Source organism: Giraffa tippelskirchi, chromosome 4 (assembly GCF_054371585.1).
Source record: "Giraffa tippelskirchi isolate mGirTip1 chromosome 4, T2T-mGirTip1v1.2.pri, whole genome shotgun sequence".
NCBI classification, from domain to species: Eukaryota; Metazoa; Chordata; class Mammalia; order Artiodactyla; family Giraffidae; genus Giraffa; species Giraffa tippelskirchi.
Window position 1 is genome coordinate 5427629 of NC_137278.1, and position 16170 is coordinate 5443798.

The 16170-nt window shown below is 48.6% G+C and overlaps 2 protein-coding genes across 51 annotated transcripts in view; both read right to left on the reverse strand.

Moving 5' to 3' along the window:
• Window positions 1-1441, reverse strand: part of PRRC2B (proline rich coiled-coil 2B) — an 85062-nt gene extending 83621 nt beyond the window's left edge. For all 50 annotated transcript variants that reach the window (XR_014083264.1, XR_014083263.1, XR_014083262.1 and 47 more), the window contains exon 1: window positions 1275-1441. The gene's annotated coding sequence lies outside the window, so the exon portion shown is untranslated. The remainder of the gene's footprint in view (window positions 1-1274) is intronic.
• A 9389-nt stretch (window positions 1442-10830) lies between these two features.
• The window catches only part of PLPP7 (phospholipid phosphatase 7 (inactive)), a 41509-nt gene continuing 36169 nt past the window's right edge, over window positions 10831-16170 (reverse strand). Inside the window, exon 3 of the mRNA XM_081594716.1 lies at window positions 10831-14448. Coding sequence (XP_081450842.1) covers window positions 14436-14448 — 13 coding nt within the window. The 3' untranslated portion in view covers window positions 10831-14435. The remainder of the gene's footprint in view (window positions 14449-16170) is intronic.

Consider the following 16170-nt stretch of genomic DNA (forward strand, 5'->3'; position numbering starts at 1 on the left):
CCTCAAAGTCAGGGCCTCCCCAGGCCCACCTAACACCCCAGCACTAGCAAACAGGACTAGATGGCTGCAACTGTTTTCCGAGAAACCATGCTGAGGTTTCAAACCGTCGGTTACAGGAACCAAACTGGATGATGTACAAAGCCACTTAAAATGCACCCAAAACCTTACGGAAAAACAACAATCTCAGGGACAATTGAACAATCCTGTGAACCAAAGCCTTCTAAAGGTTTCTCTCGGGCAGCCATGTAGCAAATGACACACTCCGGAGAGCTCCCAGCCCCCCTTTCCCCCTTCCTTCAAGCGACCATTCCGCTGAAAAACACCTCCTTGGCTCGCCTCAAAGTGGGCTCGGACCTCCCACGGTATTTCGAAAGAGGGAGAAAACGGTTAAAAAAAAAGCCTTCCAATTTCACGAAGGCACAAATCCACTCTTCAGAGGCCCGCGATTTCAACAGTGCTGGGTTTTACTTGGGGGGGGGGGGGCGGGGAGGAAGAGAGGGGAAAAAAAAAACCATCTGGCTGGCCCTGAGCGGAGAGACATCCTGTTTATTATTAAACATTTTCAGCAACAGAGCATTAAGTGTTTTAAATATAATACTCATGTTCCCGGACTCAAAGCGCGGCCGCCTGAGAGGCTGTGAGCCCCCGGCGCCTCGCACCCAGGCCGGCCACCCTGATCACCAACTGCGGGGACACCCGGCGGGGGACGAGGGACTCCGCCCCCCGGCCCCGAGGGTCGGCCCCGGGCCCCGGCCCTGCATCCCGCGGCCGCTCTCAGGAGGAAGCAAGATGGGGGGCCGGGCAGCAGGAAACCGGCCCAGACTCCTCGGGCCGCCAAGACACCCGCGGCCGCCGGAATCTGGGCCGGAAAGGCGACTCCCCGGGCGCTCCGCGGCCTCAGCCGCCCCGCGGCCCCTCCCCCGGAGGCCCCCTGGCCCCGGGGGCGCCCCGACCCCGCCGCGCGCCCGAGCCCAGGCCGCTCGATGCCGCCGCAACAATGGGGAGAGGGCCGCCCGCCGCACCCCGCGCCCCACCGTCGCCCCCGGCCCGGCCCCGCGGGCCGACGGCGGCGGCGGCGGCGCGGGGCGGGCCGAGCCCCCGCGCTCGCGGACAAAGGTCGGCCGGGCCCGAGCGCCGCTGTCAGTCAGCCGCCGCCGAGAGACAAAAGCCGGCCCGGGACGCGCCGCCTCCATCTTTCAGCGCTGCGCCCGCCGCCGCCGCCGCCGCCGCCCCGGCCCCGCGCCGCCCCCCGCCGCCCCGCGCCCGGGGCCCACCTGGTCTAGTTCCGCGGGCGCGACTGAGCCGGGCGATGGCGGTCGGGCGGCGGTCAGGCGGCGGGATGGCGGCGGATTGCGAGGCGGCGGCGCGGCTGCTCGCTCGCTCGCTCGCTCCCTCCCTCCCGGGCTCGCTCGTCCCTCGCTCGCTCGCTCGCTGGAGCCTCGGAGCCTGTGTCTCGCCACTCGCCTCCCTCCAGCGCTCGGCTCCCCGCCCCCCCGCCTGCCGCCGCCCCCGCCCGCCTCCTCCTCACGCCGCCGCCGCCGCCGCCTCAGCCCGCAGCCGCGCCTCAGCCCGCGCAGCGCCTCAGCCCGCGCAGCGCCCCCTGCCGCGCCTCCGGGGACCCGCGGTCGCCTCCCGCCTCCAGGCCTGAAGGGGGGGGGCGCTGGGGTCCCGGGAGAGGGGGGTCGGGCTCGCGTGAGGGGCCCAGGGAAGGGGCTGCAGGGCTTAGGAGACGAAGCCGGGACTAGGGGGCCTGGTAGAGGGGGAATCTGGGATGGGGGGCCCCCCTGAAGAGGCCGGGGGCGCGAGGGGGGAGGGGTGCCTGAGGGGCGGGGCTGAGGGAAAGGGAAGGAGGCCCTGAGGCGGGGTTGGGTCGGGAGGCGGGCAGAGCGGGCCGGAAGCGAGGGGCTGCTGGGCTGGAGGGGGCCAGGGGCGGGCGAGGCTCCGGCGCAGGGCGGCTTGGGAAGTGGGGGGGAGGTGGGGGGCGGTGAGAGTCCGGATCCCCGCCCCTTCCCCCCAACCCTGCAGAACTGCGGCGCCCGCCGCCAGACGGGGAGCCTGGCTGTTGTTACAACACGTTATTTCACAGAAGCCCGGAAAGCGAACCGCAGGCATCATACATTGTTAATTCAAAAGCAAGGTTGTCGCCCAGTCTAGATACTTTATTACATTTTCGTAAGACGGACAATAATAAACCCAGCCTCTTGAGTGTTTGTGTGTGTGTGTGTGAAGGCTAAACAAAAGATCAGGGAGAAGGCACGCTGCCCCGGAGACCTCTGCGGTCTGAGGGCTCAGGGGCATTCTCGCTTTTTATTCTGGATACTTGAGCACTTAGGAAAGCAAGCGATTTGAAAGAGCAGAGACAAAGATATGTATCTGGAGCTGAGAATCCAAATCGTCTCTGGCACTTGTCCATACACACTGTCAGCACCGACGGGGAGCGGCCAGCCGCGAGGGAGTGATTGGTCTCGTTTCATCCCAACTGCGGGGCGGATATTGGTTGCTCCAATTCACAGGTGAGACATGGAGACTGTGAGAGGTGAAGGAACTTGTCCAAGGCCACACAGCCAGACCTGGGAGGAAAATTAACCCGCTTCAACTTAACTTGGATCAGGGCGAAGTTTATGCTTAGCACTGAGCACCCCAGTGCCTGGCACAGAGTAGGCGCTCAGTGAATATTGGTTGGTTTGTGGAATGGAGATGAATGAGTGGCCCTTGACTTTGTTGGCTGGGAGGTAAGGGACTCTGGAACTCTTTAAGCATCAGGAGGTTATCACTTTTATTATCTGGAGAGAGAGGACAAAAAAAAAATGAAAACTCTGGAGGGTTTTGAGTGCTCTGGAAGACAGGTGAGGAAATACTACAGATGGCAGGCAGGGAGAAAGTCAAGTGGACAAGTGAAAGGAGAGTGATGCCCTCTGGGGACAGCAGAGGCTACTAAGTCCCTGGGAGTTGAAATGGCATGCTTCACGTGCACCAGGAAAGCCGGCTTTTGTCCCAGACTCAGGAGATCATTTTCATCCTGCACTTCTCTGGGGTGACAACAGCCACAATGCCAGGTACTGTTTATTGAGCACTTTTCCGGGCTGGGCAGGCTGCTAAGCACTTTACAAGAGATAACTCAATACATGGGAGACAGTTATTATTGTTCCCACTTGACGGATAAGGAATTGAGGTCACGGGTGGTGGAGCAAGGATTTGACCCCAGCTGTGCTGGCCTTTGGGGAAAACAAGGCTAAGATGCTGGAGCAGGGAGAGGGGCTGTTATCCTTGGTCTAACACTATCAGTTAGGGCTGGTACCTGGGGTTTCTCCAGCACCCTGAAAGTGTCCATCAAGCTCTCCCAGAACTGAAGACCTAGAGAGGACAGAGGTAGGTAGGAGGAAGGAGGGAGCAGAGTATCAGGACTGGACCAGGGCTGAACTTTGGGGTCATTTATCCCCAAGAGACTGCGGGCAATATAGAGGGGAACAATCAATGAGCCAGTTTCATTTCGTTCAAGTTACTAAGAGGGCGACAGAGGATGAGATGGTTGGATGACATCACTGATTCAATGGACATGAACTTGGGCAAACTCCAGGAGATGGTGAGGGACAGGCAAGCTTGGTGTGCTGCCATTGCTGGGGTTGAGGAGTCAGACATGACTTGGCAACTGAACAACAACTATAAAGTAAACAGCAGTAGTCGGAGCTAAACATTGAAAGGAAGTGTGAACTGAGTGGACCAAGCAAGGCAAAGCTGAAGAGAGCTGGCGTGAAGCAATGGACAAGAGTTAGTTCAGTTTTTTGTTTTGTTTGTCATTCAGTCGCTAAGTTGTGTCCTACTCTTTGCAACCCCATGGATTGCAGCACGCCAGGCTTCCCTGTCCTTCACTATCTCCCAGAGTTTGCTCAAACTCATGTCTATTGAGTCAGTAATGCCCTCCAACCATCTCATCCTCTGTCACCCCCTTCTCCTCTTGCCCTCAATCTCTCCCAGCATCAGGATCTTTTCCAATGAGTTGACTCTTTGCATCAGGTGCCAAAGTATTGGAGCTTCAGCATCAGTCCTTCCAATGAACATTCAAGGTTGATTTCCTTTAGGATTCACTGGTTTGATCTCCTTGCTATCCAAGGGACTCTCAAGAGTCTTCAGCTCCACAGTTCAAAAACATCAATTCTTTGGCACTCAGCCTTCTTTGTGGTCCACCTCTCACATCCATACGTGACTAGTGGAAAAACCATACCTTGTTCAGTTTAGGGTTTTTTCATCTTCTTCTTTTAAATATTCAGAAGCTTGCAACTATGCTTATGAGTGGAGAAATCTCTTCGAACCCCCAAACTGAGTCAGAGGGAGGATTACATCTATTTCTCACAGCCCATTGCAGATTTTATGAATCCATAATTTTGTTTGTCCCAAAATGTGTTCACTGTTTTTGGTTACATTGAAATTTAATATTTTTGTATAACACATACATATATTTATTCATTATTTTCTTTTTTAAAACCACATTATGGATAGATATTGATTTCCTTTGCATTAATTTCACATGGAACATGGAAAGCCCATCATTGGTCATATTCAGGTCTTTTTTTTTTCTTTTTAGTCCTTTGGAAAGTTGCCTCCCTTTATGCTCCCTCTTCTTCCTCTCTCTCTCTCTTTTTTTCGCTCTACTTTGTTCTTCTTTAACCCTCGGTGGCACACTCCAACCTTCCCTCTGTCACAGTCCCAGTCTTCTTGGTGGTCCTCATCTTTGTACATATCTGTGGCCCCTACAAGACTAGGAGCTCCCCCAGCCAGACTCACTGAATTGTTCATTTTTTTAATTCCCCTAGCCCACAATCTGTATCACATCATAGGTGCTAAATGAGAGATGATTGAATGAAAGAAGAAAAAAAATGAAGGGATAGAGAATCTTGAGAGTCAGAATTTGACCTCTGCTGGTGTCCTGTAGTCCTGGCCTCAAAAAGAAGCCAGAAAAGCTGCCCCTCATCACTCCACTGCCTGGAGAGTCTAAGACTTGACTGGGTTTCTTTCATCCCTCCATCAGGAGTATTCACCATTGGGATTCCCCTGGTGGTCCAGTGGCTAAGACTCTGTGCTCCCAATGCAGGGAGCCTGGGTTCCATCCCTGGTCAAGGAACTAGATCCCACAAGCTGCACCTTTGAGTTCACATGCTGCAAATAAGACCCAAACCAGACACACACACAAAAAGAATAGTCACTATTTATTGAGTACTTTGGGGTAAAGAAAACACAGATTTGTTGAGTTGCTCGAGTTTCCATAGGGAGCTGGTGACAGAGTTGAGTAGAAAGGAGAACACACACTTGTTGAGGGCTTATTGTCACTGCTCCCACTTTCTGTATATCACAGCCTCTTCACCATGATTCTGTGAGTTAGGGTCTATCATCAACCCCATTTGACAGATCAATCTATTGAGGCTACTAGACGTTCATCCACCACCACTGCCTGGCTGTGAGATGGACAGGAGAGCCTCTCTGGCCCTCCAAACCTCAGAAAGCTCTGGCAAATCAATGTCGCACTGAAGGGGAGGAAAGTGGAGGACCATTAGACACAGAATACAAACAGGAAGCCAGCCTTAAAGCGCTGACTCAGGCGTGGAGCCCAGAGGCAGCTCTGGAAGCCTCTCCTGGTGGCCCCATCTCCTTTCAAAGCCAAGCCTCCCTTCAGCCGCTCGGAGCCCGAGTCTCATCCACGGCATGGCCGTGCACACAACTCACAGTTCCAGAAAGCACAGAGGCCCAGTCAGCTCACCTGAACTCACCTCTTCGGTGGGTGTCCAAGCTCAACCCTGAAGCAGGCACTGAGTCTATGCCCTTCCCCTGGGCTTGCCCCCAGCGTGGAGCCATGGTTTCAGGTAGAGGGCAGGATTCAAAGTCAGACTCCTCCTAGTTAGATTCTGTCTCTATTCTCATTTACTGTGTGTCTTTAGACAAGTGGCTGTGATTCACCGAACCTCTGAAACCGGGGAAGAGGAATGTCGCGAGAATTGAACGAGGTGATGCGCACACTGTATCAGCTGTCAGCACAAGCTGGCAACTAGCAGGCATTCAGCGCATGTTGCTTATTACTGCTGTTCCTTTTTCTCCTCAGACACCTTGGAGCCTGCCCTGTCAGTCATCAGTTGCTTTGTAACAAGCAGCCCCAAAACTTAGTGGCTTAAAACAACAACAGGGAATGCCCTGGTGATCCAGTGGTTAGGAATCTGCCTGCAAATGTAGGAAATATGGGTTCAGTCCCTGCTTCAGGAAGATTCCACATGCCTCAGGAAAAAATAAGCCCATGTGCTGCAACTACTGAGCCTGAGCTCTTAAGTCTGGAACAAGGAAAGCCACCGCAATGAGAGGTCGGCACACCACAGTTAGAGAGGAGCCCCTGCTAGCCACAACTAGACAAAGCCTGCTCACAGCGGCAAGAACCCAGCACAGCCAAAAACAAATAAACAAATACATGAATTTAAGCAACACCTAATTGTAATTTCTCACAGTTTGGTTGGGGGGGTGTGTGGATGGGTGAAAAAGTTGGCTTAAAGCTCAACATTCAGAAAACTAAGATCATGATACCTGGTCCCATCATTTCATGGCAACTAGATGGGGAAACAGTGGAAACAGTGGCAGACTTTATTTTTTTGGGCTCCAAAATCACTGCAGGTGGTGACTGCAGCCATGAAATTAAAAGATGCTTACTCCTTGGAAGAAAAGTTATGACCAACATGGACAGCATATTAAAAAGCAGAGACACTACTTTGCCAACAAAGGTCCATCTAGTCAAGGCTATGGTTTTTCCAGTAGTCATATATGGATGTGAGAGTTGGACTATAAAGAAAGCTGAGCGCCGAAGAATTGATGCTTTTGAACTGTGGTGTTGGAGAAGACTCTTGAGAGTCCCTTGGACTGCAAGGAGATCCAACCAGTCCACCCTAAAGGAAATCAGTCCTGAATATTCACTGGAAGGACTGATGCTGAAGCTGAAACTCCAATACTTTGGCCACCTGATGCAAAGAACTGACTCATTTGCAAAGACCCTGATGCTGGGAAAGATTGAAGGCGGGAGGAGAAGGGGACAACAGAGAATGAGATGGTTGGATGGGATCACCGACTCAATGGACATGAGTTTGAGTAAACTCCAGGAATTGGTGATGGGCAGGGAGGCCTGATGTGCTACAGTCCACAGAGTCGCAAAGAGTCGGACACCACTGAGCGACTGAACTGAACTGGATGGGTCTTCCACTCCATCTGGTACTGACTGGGGTCACTGAGGCCACTGCACTGTCTCTTCCTCCAAGAGGTATCTCATGCTCTAGGGTTTTCCTTGTGGCCCCTCTCTCCAGAAACGCAGTCTGGGCTTCCTTAGAGCATGGCAGCTGGGTTCCAAAGGAATGAAAGTGGAAGCTGACAGGCCTCTTACAAGTGCATTCTGTCAGTCACTGAGTCAGTTCTCAGGACCTCTTGTCTTCCCTCACCCCATGTCTTAGCCAAACCTCCACTCATCCTGTCTAGTGGAGACATTCCATCCAACTGAAAAAATTATTTGTGTGTGTGTGTGTGTTAGTCACTCAGTCATGTCCGACTCTTTGAGACCCCATGGACTGTAGCCCGTTAGGCTCCTCTGTCCATGACATTTCCCAGGCAAGAATACCAGAGTGGGTTGCCATTTCATTCTCCAGGGCATCTTCCCAACCCAGGGATCGAACCCAAGTCTCCTGCATTGCAGGCGGATTCTTTACCATCTGAGCCACCAGGGAAGCCAAAAACTACTGAGATCGATCACGGCAAGCCAGTCAGGGTGCTGAGAAATGGCAAGGTGAGAAATAACTTATCTCTTCATTCAAGAAACTTTCAAGAGGAATTAAAAAAAAAACCAAACCCAACAAAAATAAAAACTGATCCATCAAGCTCTCGCTACCTCCAGGTGCCACTGAGTTAAAGCTTGTATTGCTTGTGGCAAGACAGGCCGATCAATCGAAACACGAGTTGTTCGGGCAAGGAACGGCGATTATTCTGAAAGCTGGCCGACTGAGATGATAGACTCGTGTTCCAAAGAGCCATCTTGCCTGAGTTAGAATCCAGACTTCTTTTATACTAAAAAGTGGGGGTAGTAAAGTCAAACATTTCCTGGTTCCGGTCAGCGTCCAGAGTGTGTTCATTTCTCCCTTCCTGCAGTCATTTACCAGGTGGGCCTGGTCAGGAGGTTTCCTGGTGAGCTAAACAAAGGTATTTGGTTTAACGCTCATTACCTGGGAGGCACGGTTCTCAGAGATGGGCCATTATGTATCATTGAAGCTTACAGGCAACATCCCTTTGGTGATTAACGTGTAACAGAACACGAAGGCTCTTCCCTACTACACAGGCACGGGCCTGAGCTGGGTCTGAATCATCCAGGCTTGGTTCCGACCTGGTAGCACACCCTCCTGGCCCAGAACTGCAGTAACTTGCAGTACAATCTAGGAATGTGAGCCTACAGCTTGTGCAGTGATCCCACACGCCAGGGATTCCTGGATGGACCGGCTGTCATATTCTCTGCACCTGTTCTCCAAAAGGCAATTGTACCAATGACAGAGAGCCTGAGTCCCAATTACAGTTCAGAAAATGTGGTCATCTTAACTGAAGGAAAAAATGACCGTAGTCCAGGGAGAAATTGATTCCAGCCAAGGAGGCTGGGGGAGCCTTCCTGGATCAGGTGCTCTTGACACCAGGCTCTGAAGGAAGGGTGGAGTTTAATCAGAGGAGACTGGAGAAGAACATTCCAGATGGAAGGACCAGCTTGAATGAAGGGCCAGAGATGGGAGCATCTGGTCCCCAGAAGGGGACCATGGGCTGGCTGGTGGCCATCAGAAAAGTGGCCACATCCCAGGAAATGTGCCCTCTGGCAGGAATGAGAGCCTTGGGCTAAAAATATGATGCCTGGGTCTGAACAGGCAGCCTGGGCCCTGCACAGACCTTGGCGTTCACATCTGGGTCTCAGTATCTCACACAGATGGGCTTAAAAGCAAGGTCTCCTCTGAGGGGCTTATGACAAAGGGAGTTCAGGGCTGGAGTGCTGTCAATGTGTCAACATCACACCTGAGTCTTATGAATTTGCCCTCCATTTTCCACCATGGAGAGAGACCTAGGAGAGGGAACGAGCCAAGACTGGGGAAGAAAAGATGTGTCAAGATAAGATTTAAAACCTGACAACTTTGGGACTTCCCTGGTGGTCCAGTGGCTAAGACTCCAAGCTTGCAGTGCAGGGGACCCAGGTTTGATCCCTGGTCAGTGAAATATATACCACATGCTACAACTAAGACCTGGTGCAGCCAAATAAATACATATATTTAAAAAAAAAAAAAAAAACTTGGCAACTTTGGCTGAGAGAAGAGAGTTAAAAAATTATTGAGGGATAGGGCTTCCCTGGTGGCTCAGTCCTCCTGCCAACGCAGGAGACTCAGGTTCGATCGCTGGGTTGGGAAGATCCCCTGGAGAAGGAAATGGCAACCCACTCCCATATTCTTACCTGGGAAATCCCATGGACAGAAGAGCCTGGCGGGCTACAGTCCATGGGGTTGCAAAGAGTTGGACACAATTTAGCGACTGATCATGAGCACGCAGGGCTTAGGGAGGGAAAGGAAAGAAGAGATTCACTAAGGAGGCTTCTAAATGAAGATGGGATGCCAAGTTCCACAAAGGCAAGTACCAATGGCAGGATTCCTGAATTGTGGTCCTCTTCCCCAATGAGAATCTTCCCACTTTTGAATCTTCTTTAGCACGGAGCCTGAGAAGCCATACCAACTGATGGAGTTGACGTGTTACTGGGAGGTGACACTAATGGAAGAATAAAGGAAGGTCATTAGCAGGAGAATTTAGGAGTCAGGTCTTGCCCTCTGTGGCAGGATTCCAGAAATGTGGTACTGGAGAAATAATAGATCTCAAAATCTAACTTTCTGACACAAAAGGGAGGAAACAACCCAAAATGAGAAAAAAGAATATTTGCTAACCATATATCTGAAAAGGGTCTGATATCCAGAATATCTAAAGAATACATCTCAATAACAAAAGGACAAACAACTCCATGAAAATGTGGGCAAAGGACTTGAATAGAAATTTCTCAAAGAATCTTCTGGCCATACAAACGGCCAACAAACATATGAAAAAAGACTCAACATCATTAGCCATCAGGGAAATGCAAATTAAAAGGACAGTAAGATACAGCTTCATACCCCTTGGGATGCCTGTATGGAAAATAACAAGTGTTGGTAAGGATGGGCATGTACGAACACTCATATATTGCTGATGGGAATGTAAAACAGTGTGCCTGCTCTATAAAACAGGATGTAGGGTTCTCAAAACATTAAACATAGAATTATCACATAACCCAGCAGTTCTATACCTAGGTGTTTACCTAAAAGAGTTGAAAACAGAGGTTCAAAAAAAAGCTTATACAGGAATGTTCATAGCAGCATTATTCACAGTAGTCAAAAGGTAGAAACAACCCAAATGTCCATTAACAGCTGAGTAGATAAAATGTGGTAGGTTCATGTGCTCAGTTGCTCAGTCGTGTTCAGCACTCTTTGGTCCCATGGACTGCAGCCCGCCCGGCTCCTCTGTCCATGGAATTCTCCAAGGAAGAATACTGGAGTGGGTTGCCACTTCCTACTCCAGGGAATCTTCCTGACCCAGGGATGGAACCTGCGTGTCTTGCATCTCCTGCATTGGCAGGCGGATTCTTTACCACTAGTGCCAGTGAAATATTATTTATTTTACTATTAAAAGGAAAGAAGTACTGTTAAGTGCTATAACATGATGAACTTTGAAAACATTACACAAAGAGAAAGAAGCCAGATACAAACAGCCATATGTTACATAATTCCATTTATGCGACATACTCCAGATAGGCAAATCCATAGAGACAGAAAGCAGATTAGGGTTGCCAGGGGCTGGGAGGAGTGGGGATGGGGAGTGACTGCTTAATGGGTGTGGGATTTCCTCTTGGGGATGATGAAACTAGATAGAGGTGAAGGTTGCACAACACTGCAAGTGTACGAAATGTACACACGTTAAAGTAGTTAAAATGGTGAACTTCACGGTATGTATATTTTACCACAATAAAAATATTCTCATTTGAAATGGCACTTTTGCTGGGATCTTGGTCAGTTAACATTACTGCCATCTGTTCACATGCATATATTTATTGTTTTAATTTTAAAGAGCTATCTGTTTATTTATTTACTTGGCTGCTCCAGGACTTTTATTTAGCTTTGAAAACAGCTCCAGGTCTTTTATTTAGTTGCAGCACATGGGATCTTTTATCTTTGTTGAGGCATGCAAGATCTTTAGTCACAGCTTGAGACGTTTAGTTGTGGCACATGGGATCTAGTTCCCAGATCAGAGGGCTAGTTCCCGGACCAGAGATGGAACCCGGGCCCCCTGCCCTGGGAGCACAGATCTCAGCCTCTGGACCGCCGGGAAAGTCCCTCATGTATCATTTAGGTTTCCAACCTTCCTGGTGATATTTAAATTTTAAGGGAAATACACACTTTATTTCTAATCAGCTTATTCATCTGAGTCCAAGGGGAAACGGAGTTTGTGGAATCAGGGACACTTTCTCCTATGGCATCTGAGGAGTCTCCTGGGTCCCAATTAGGAGTAGATGGCCTAATGATGACGAGGCTGGCAAGCTGAGAGCAGTCAAGTGGATGGCAGATCTATTTTATAGCCCAGTCAGAATAGCCATAGAGGTCGTTTGTCTTTCAGGAAAATGGTGATCACTGAGAAAAAGCAGCCAGTTCAGCTGGCAACGAGTCATACAAGTGCCTTTCTTGGAGACGACCAGAGTTCTTTGGTCTGCCTCAGAGAATTGCCTTTGTGTACTTCCCATTTTGTCAGACAAATACTAAAAAGGCATGTCTTCAGAGTTGAGCTTAACTAAAATTATTTTTACAGCTCCATCAGTATTATTCTAAAGTAGAAGTGGCCTTCCTTTTTTTCTGGAAAGAACATGGCAATGCAGAATGCAATGGCTAATAGTACCATTTGGAGCCACTCCTTTGATTCAAGCTAAGCAGCCAGCAATTTTACCCACCATAGTAACTGTCTACACAGTGAAAAAGCAAATAATGTCTTAGTATTACTATGAAAATGGTTTTGACTCTTCTAGGTCCTTTGGAGGTCTCAGGGACCCCGAGGGGTCTGTAGACCACAATTTGGAAACAATGTGCCTAAGTATGTTTCTCTTCTCCTAATTTAAAAGCAGAAAAAGGAACTCCCTGGCAATCTAGTGGTAAGGACTCTCTACTTTCACTGCCAAGGGCACTTTCAATCTCTGATTGAGGAGCTAAGATCCTACAAACTGGGCAGTCGACAACAACAACAACAAAAATAAAAGTAGGGACTACCCTGGTGGTCCAGTGACTAAGACTCTGCTCTCGACGCAGGGGGCCCAGGTTCAATCCCTGCTGACAGAATTACATCACACGTGCCCCAAAGAAGATCAAAGGTCCCTTGTGTTGCAACTAAAACCAAGTGCAGCTAAATAAATACAGATTTTTAAAAATTTTAAAAAGCAGAACAGATAAAACTACCAGAAGTAGGCTCACGTAGAGTTACTTTTTGAGCACATGACCCATGATGCATGCGTGCGTGCGTACTAATAGGTGCTCAATAAACATTTTTTGAGTCTTGAGGAATGGCTGCCACCTACAGGGCTTACTACATGCCAGGTCTTGTGCTAAACAGTCTACATACCTTGTCTCACTGAATCTGTCAATCCCCATTTTACAGATGAGAAAAGCAAGACTCAGAGAGAGTAGGTAACTAGCCAATACAGCTAATGATGACCAGATCAATGAGTTAAACCCAGTTTTGTCTGATTTCAAATCATTATGCCATACTGAATTTGTTTGGCAGCAAAATCTTTGGTGTAGCATTAGATGAACAGAAAGAGAGGAAAATAATTAGAGGAGAATTTTGGAAATAAGTTTGAATAACTAGGCTGCCTACATAAATATAATGTTTACTTCCTAGTTAACACAGTGAATGAAGACGTGTTGGTTCCATTTGCCTGGGACTGTGGGTTAGCAGCTAGTTGTATAACTGGTCTAAAGAGGGTATACTAAGAATGATAGGGAATTCACTGGACGTCTTGTGGTTGGGATTCAGGGCTTCCACTGCCATGGCCTGGGTTCAATCCCTGGTCAGGGAAGTAAAATTGTGAAAGAATAGATAAAGACTTCCCTCGTAGTCCCGTGGTTAAGACTCCATGTTCCCTTTGGAGGGAGATGGGAGGGGGGGTTCAGGATGGGGAACACACGTACACCATGGCTGATTCATGTCAGTGTATGGCAAAATCACTACAATGTTGTAAAGTAATTAGCCTCCAATTAAAATAAATAAATTAAAAAAAAGACTCCGTGTTCCCAATGCAGAGGGCATGAGTTTGATTCCTGGTCATGGCACCAAGATATTGCAAGCCACACAACGTGGCCAAAGAAAAAAGAATAGATATATGTGGATGTGTGCATGTGTGTGCCAACTTGCTTCAGTTGTGTCCAATTCTCTTGAGATCCCATGGACTGTAGCCCGCCAGGCTCTCCAGGCAAGAATACTGGAGTGGATTGCCATGCCCTCTTCCAGGGGATCTTCCCAACCCAGGGATCATATATACATCTCATTATGTCCCTTGCATTAGCAAGTGGGTTCTTTACCCCTAGTGTCACCTAGGAAGACCATATATGTGTATATGTATAACTGAATCACTTTGCTATACACCTAAAACCAACACAACATTGTAAATCAATTATACTCCAATATACAATTAAAATTGTTTAAAAAACAGGAACCCGTAAAAAGGAGAGGAAAGGAGAAAAACAGGTGAGCTAGGAATGTGATGAAGTAGGGAACAACTTTTGCACCCATCTGTGGATAGTTACCCTTGCATCATTCCACAGGTGCCACTGGAGGAACTGGGCTCCGTGGGTGTGGGACCCAGGACTGGGAGGGAGGGTGCATAAAAGAAACAGCTCAAAGATGGGTTTACAGTCCTGCTGGGGGGGCAGTGTGCACACATTTAAAACGCCATCACCAAACAGCATACTTCTGAAAATGTAGAACAAATCTTGTGCCAACTGAAGTCAGGAAAGTTGAGATTTCAAAAAAAAAAAAAAGTATGATAACAAGAGAAATGGCTATGTATTAAGTTGGCTCAAGGCTGTGACAAGCAACCCCAGCATTTTAGCGGTGCATTTCAATTCAAGTTTGTTTTTTTTCTCTCCCACATGGGTTTTCCTATTTCCTTCTGTTCCAAATGGAGCTTCGGGAATTCAGGACCCTTCCATCCTCTGGTTCTACCATCACTCCAGAGAAAGGCAGGCCTCGGAACTGTGCATGTTACTTCTGTCCGCACTCCACCGGCTAGAACTGTCTTGTGTCCCCGCCTGCCAGCATGGGAGGTTGGGAAACAGAGTCTAGTGGAGTGCCCTGGAAGAAAAGGAAGTGGGGATTGTTAAACACATTAAATCTCTGCTACAATAAAAATGATAGTTCTTTTTTTTTTTTTAACTGAGAATCTACTAAATGTCAGGCACCGAGATAAATAAGTTACACTCATGTTGTCATTTTATCTATACTTCATCTCTCATTTGGTTGGATACCTGGGTTGGGAAGATTCCCTGGAGGAGGGCATGGCAACCCATTCCACTATTCTTGCCTGGAGAATCCCCATGGACAGAGGGGCCTGGGGGGCTACAGTCCATGGGGTCACAAAGAGTCAGACACAACTGAGTGACTAAGCACAGCATAGCATGCCTCTCATTTATGAAGGAGGAAACTGAGGCTCAGAAAGTTTAAGTACATTTTAGAAGGCAGTCCTAAAGGAAATCAACCCTGAATATGCATTGGAAGGACTGATGCTGAAGCTCCAATACTTTGACCACCTGATGCAAACAGCCAACTCACTGGAAAAGATCCTGACGCTGGGAAAGGTTCAGGGCAGGAAGAAAAGGGGCAACAGAGGATGAGAGGGTTGGATGGCATCATCGACTCAATGGACCTGAGTTTGAGCAAACGCTGGGAGATGGTGAAGGACAGGGAAGCCTGCTGTGCTGTGGTCCATGGGGTCGCAAAGAGTCGGCTGCGACTTAGTGACCGAACAACAACTGCAAGGAGGTGAGAGGCTCATGCTTGAAGAATAAATCAATGTGGAACCAGATCACTCTGACTCCAAAGCCATAACTGAAAAGAAGTAAGGACAGATTAGCAGTAGGGAGCTACTCTGACACTACGCCTACTCACCCATCATTATCATTTAAGAGCTTATCCTGTGCTGTTAGGCATTGTTCCAAGCACTTTCATATTATTGACTCACTCCATCCTCCCTAAGCCCCTATGAGACAGATATTGTTAATACTCCTATTTTAAACATGAGGAAATTGCACAGAGAGGTTAACTGACTTGCCTGGAGTCATTCTAGGCAGACTTTCTCCAAAATATAGATAAAGTGTTGCTGCTCTCCTGTCTCTGAAGACAACAAATGGACTTGTAGGGCAGAGCCTCCAAAGTGAGGTGCTAGTACTCTGAGGAGAATACCAGCTGGTCCACTGGGGTGCAAGAGGGAAATATGATCCTTTTATTCACCTTTATTTTTATTCTTTTCTTTTTGGCTGTGCCACGCAGCATGTGGGGGTGTTAGTTCCCTGACCAGGGATTGAATCTGTGCCCCTTGCATCTCTACCTTGAGAGGTGGAGTCCTAATCACTGGACTGCCAGGGAAGTCCTGATTCATCTTTATTCTTTTTTTTAATTCACACAGGGAACTATGTTCAATATCCTGTGATAAACTATAATGGAAAAGAATATGAAAGAGAATATATAGATGTATAACTGAGTCAATGTGCTGTACAGCAGAAATTAAACACAATGTTGCAAATCAACCATAGGTTAATAAATTTTTTTTTTAAATGAGTGGTATTAAATTTTGCCAGTATGTATTACACAGCTTGATCCTGTCGTCCTCTCTCAGTTGAGGCTCAATCTGTATAATATGTATTAGTAAAATTTGTCTGTGTTCAGTCATGTCAGGCTCTTTGAGACTCCATGGACTGTAGCCCACCAGGCTCCTCTGTCCATGGAATTTTTCTGGTAAGGATACTAGAGCGGGTTGCCATTTCCTACTCCAGAGGGTCTTCCTGACCCAGGGATCCA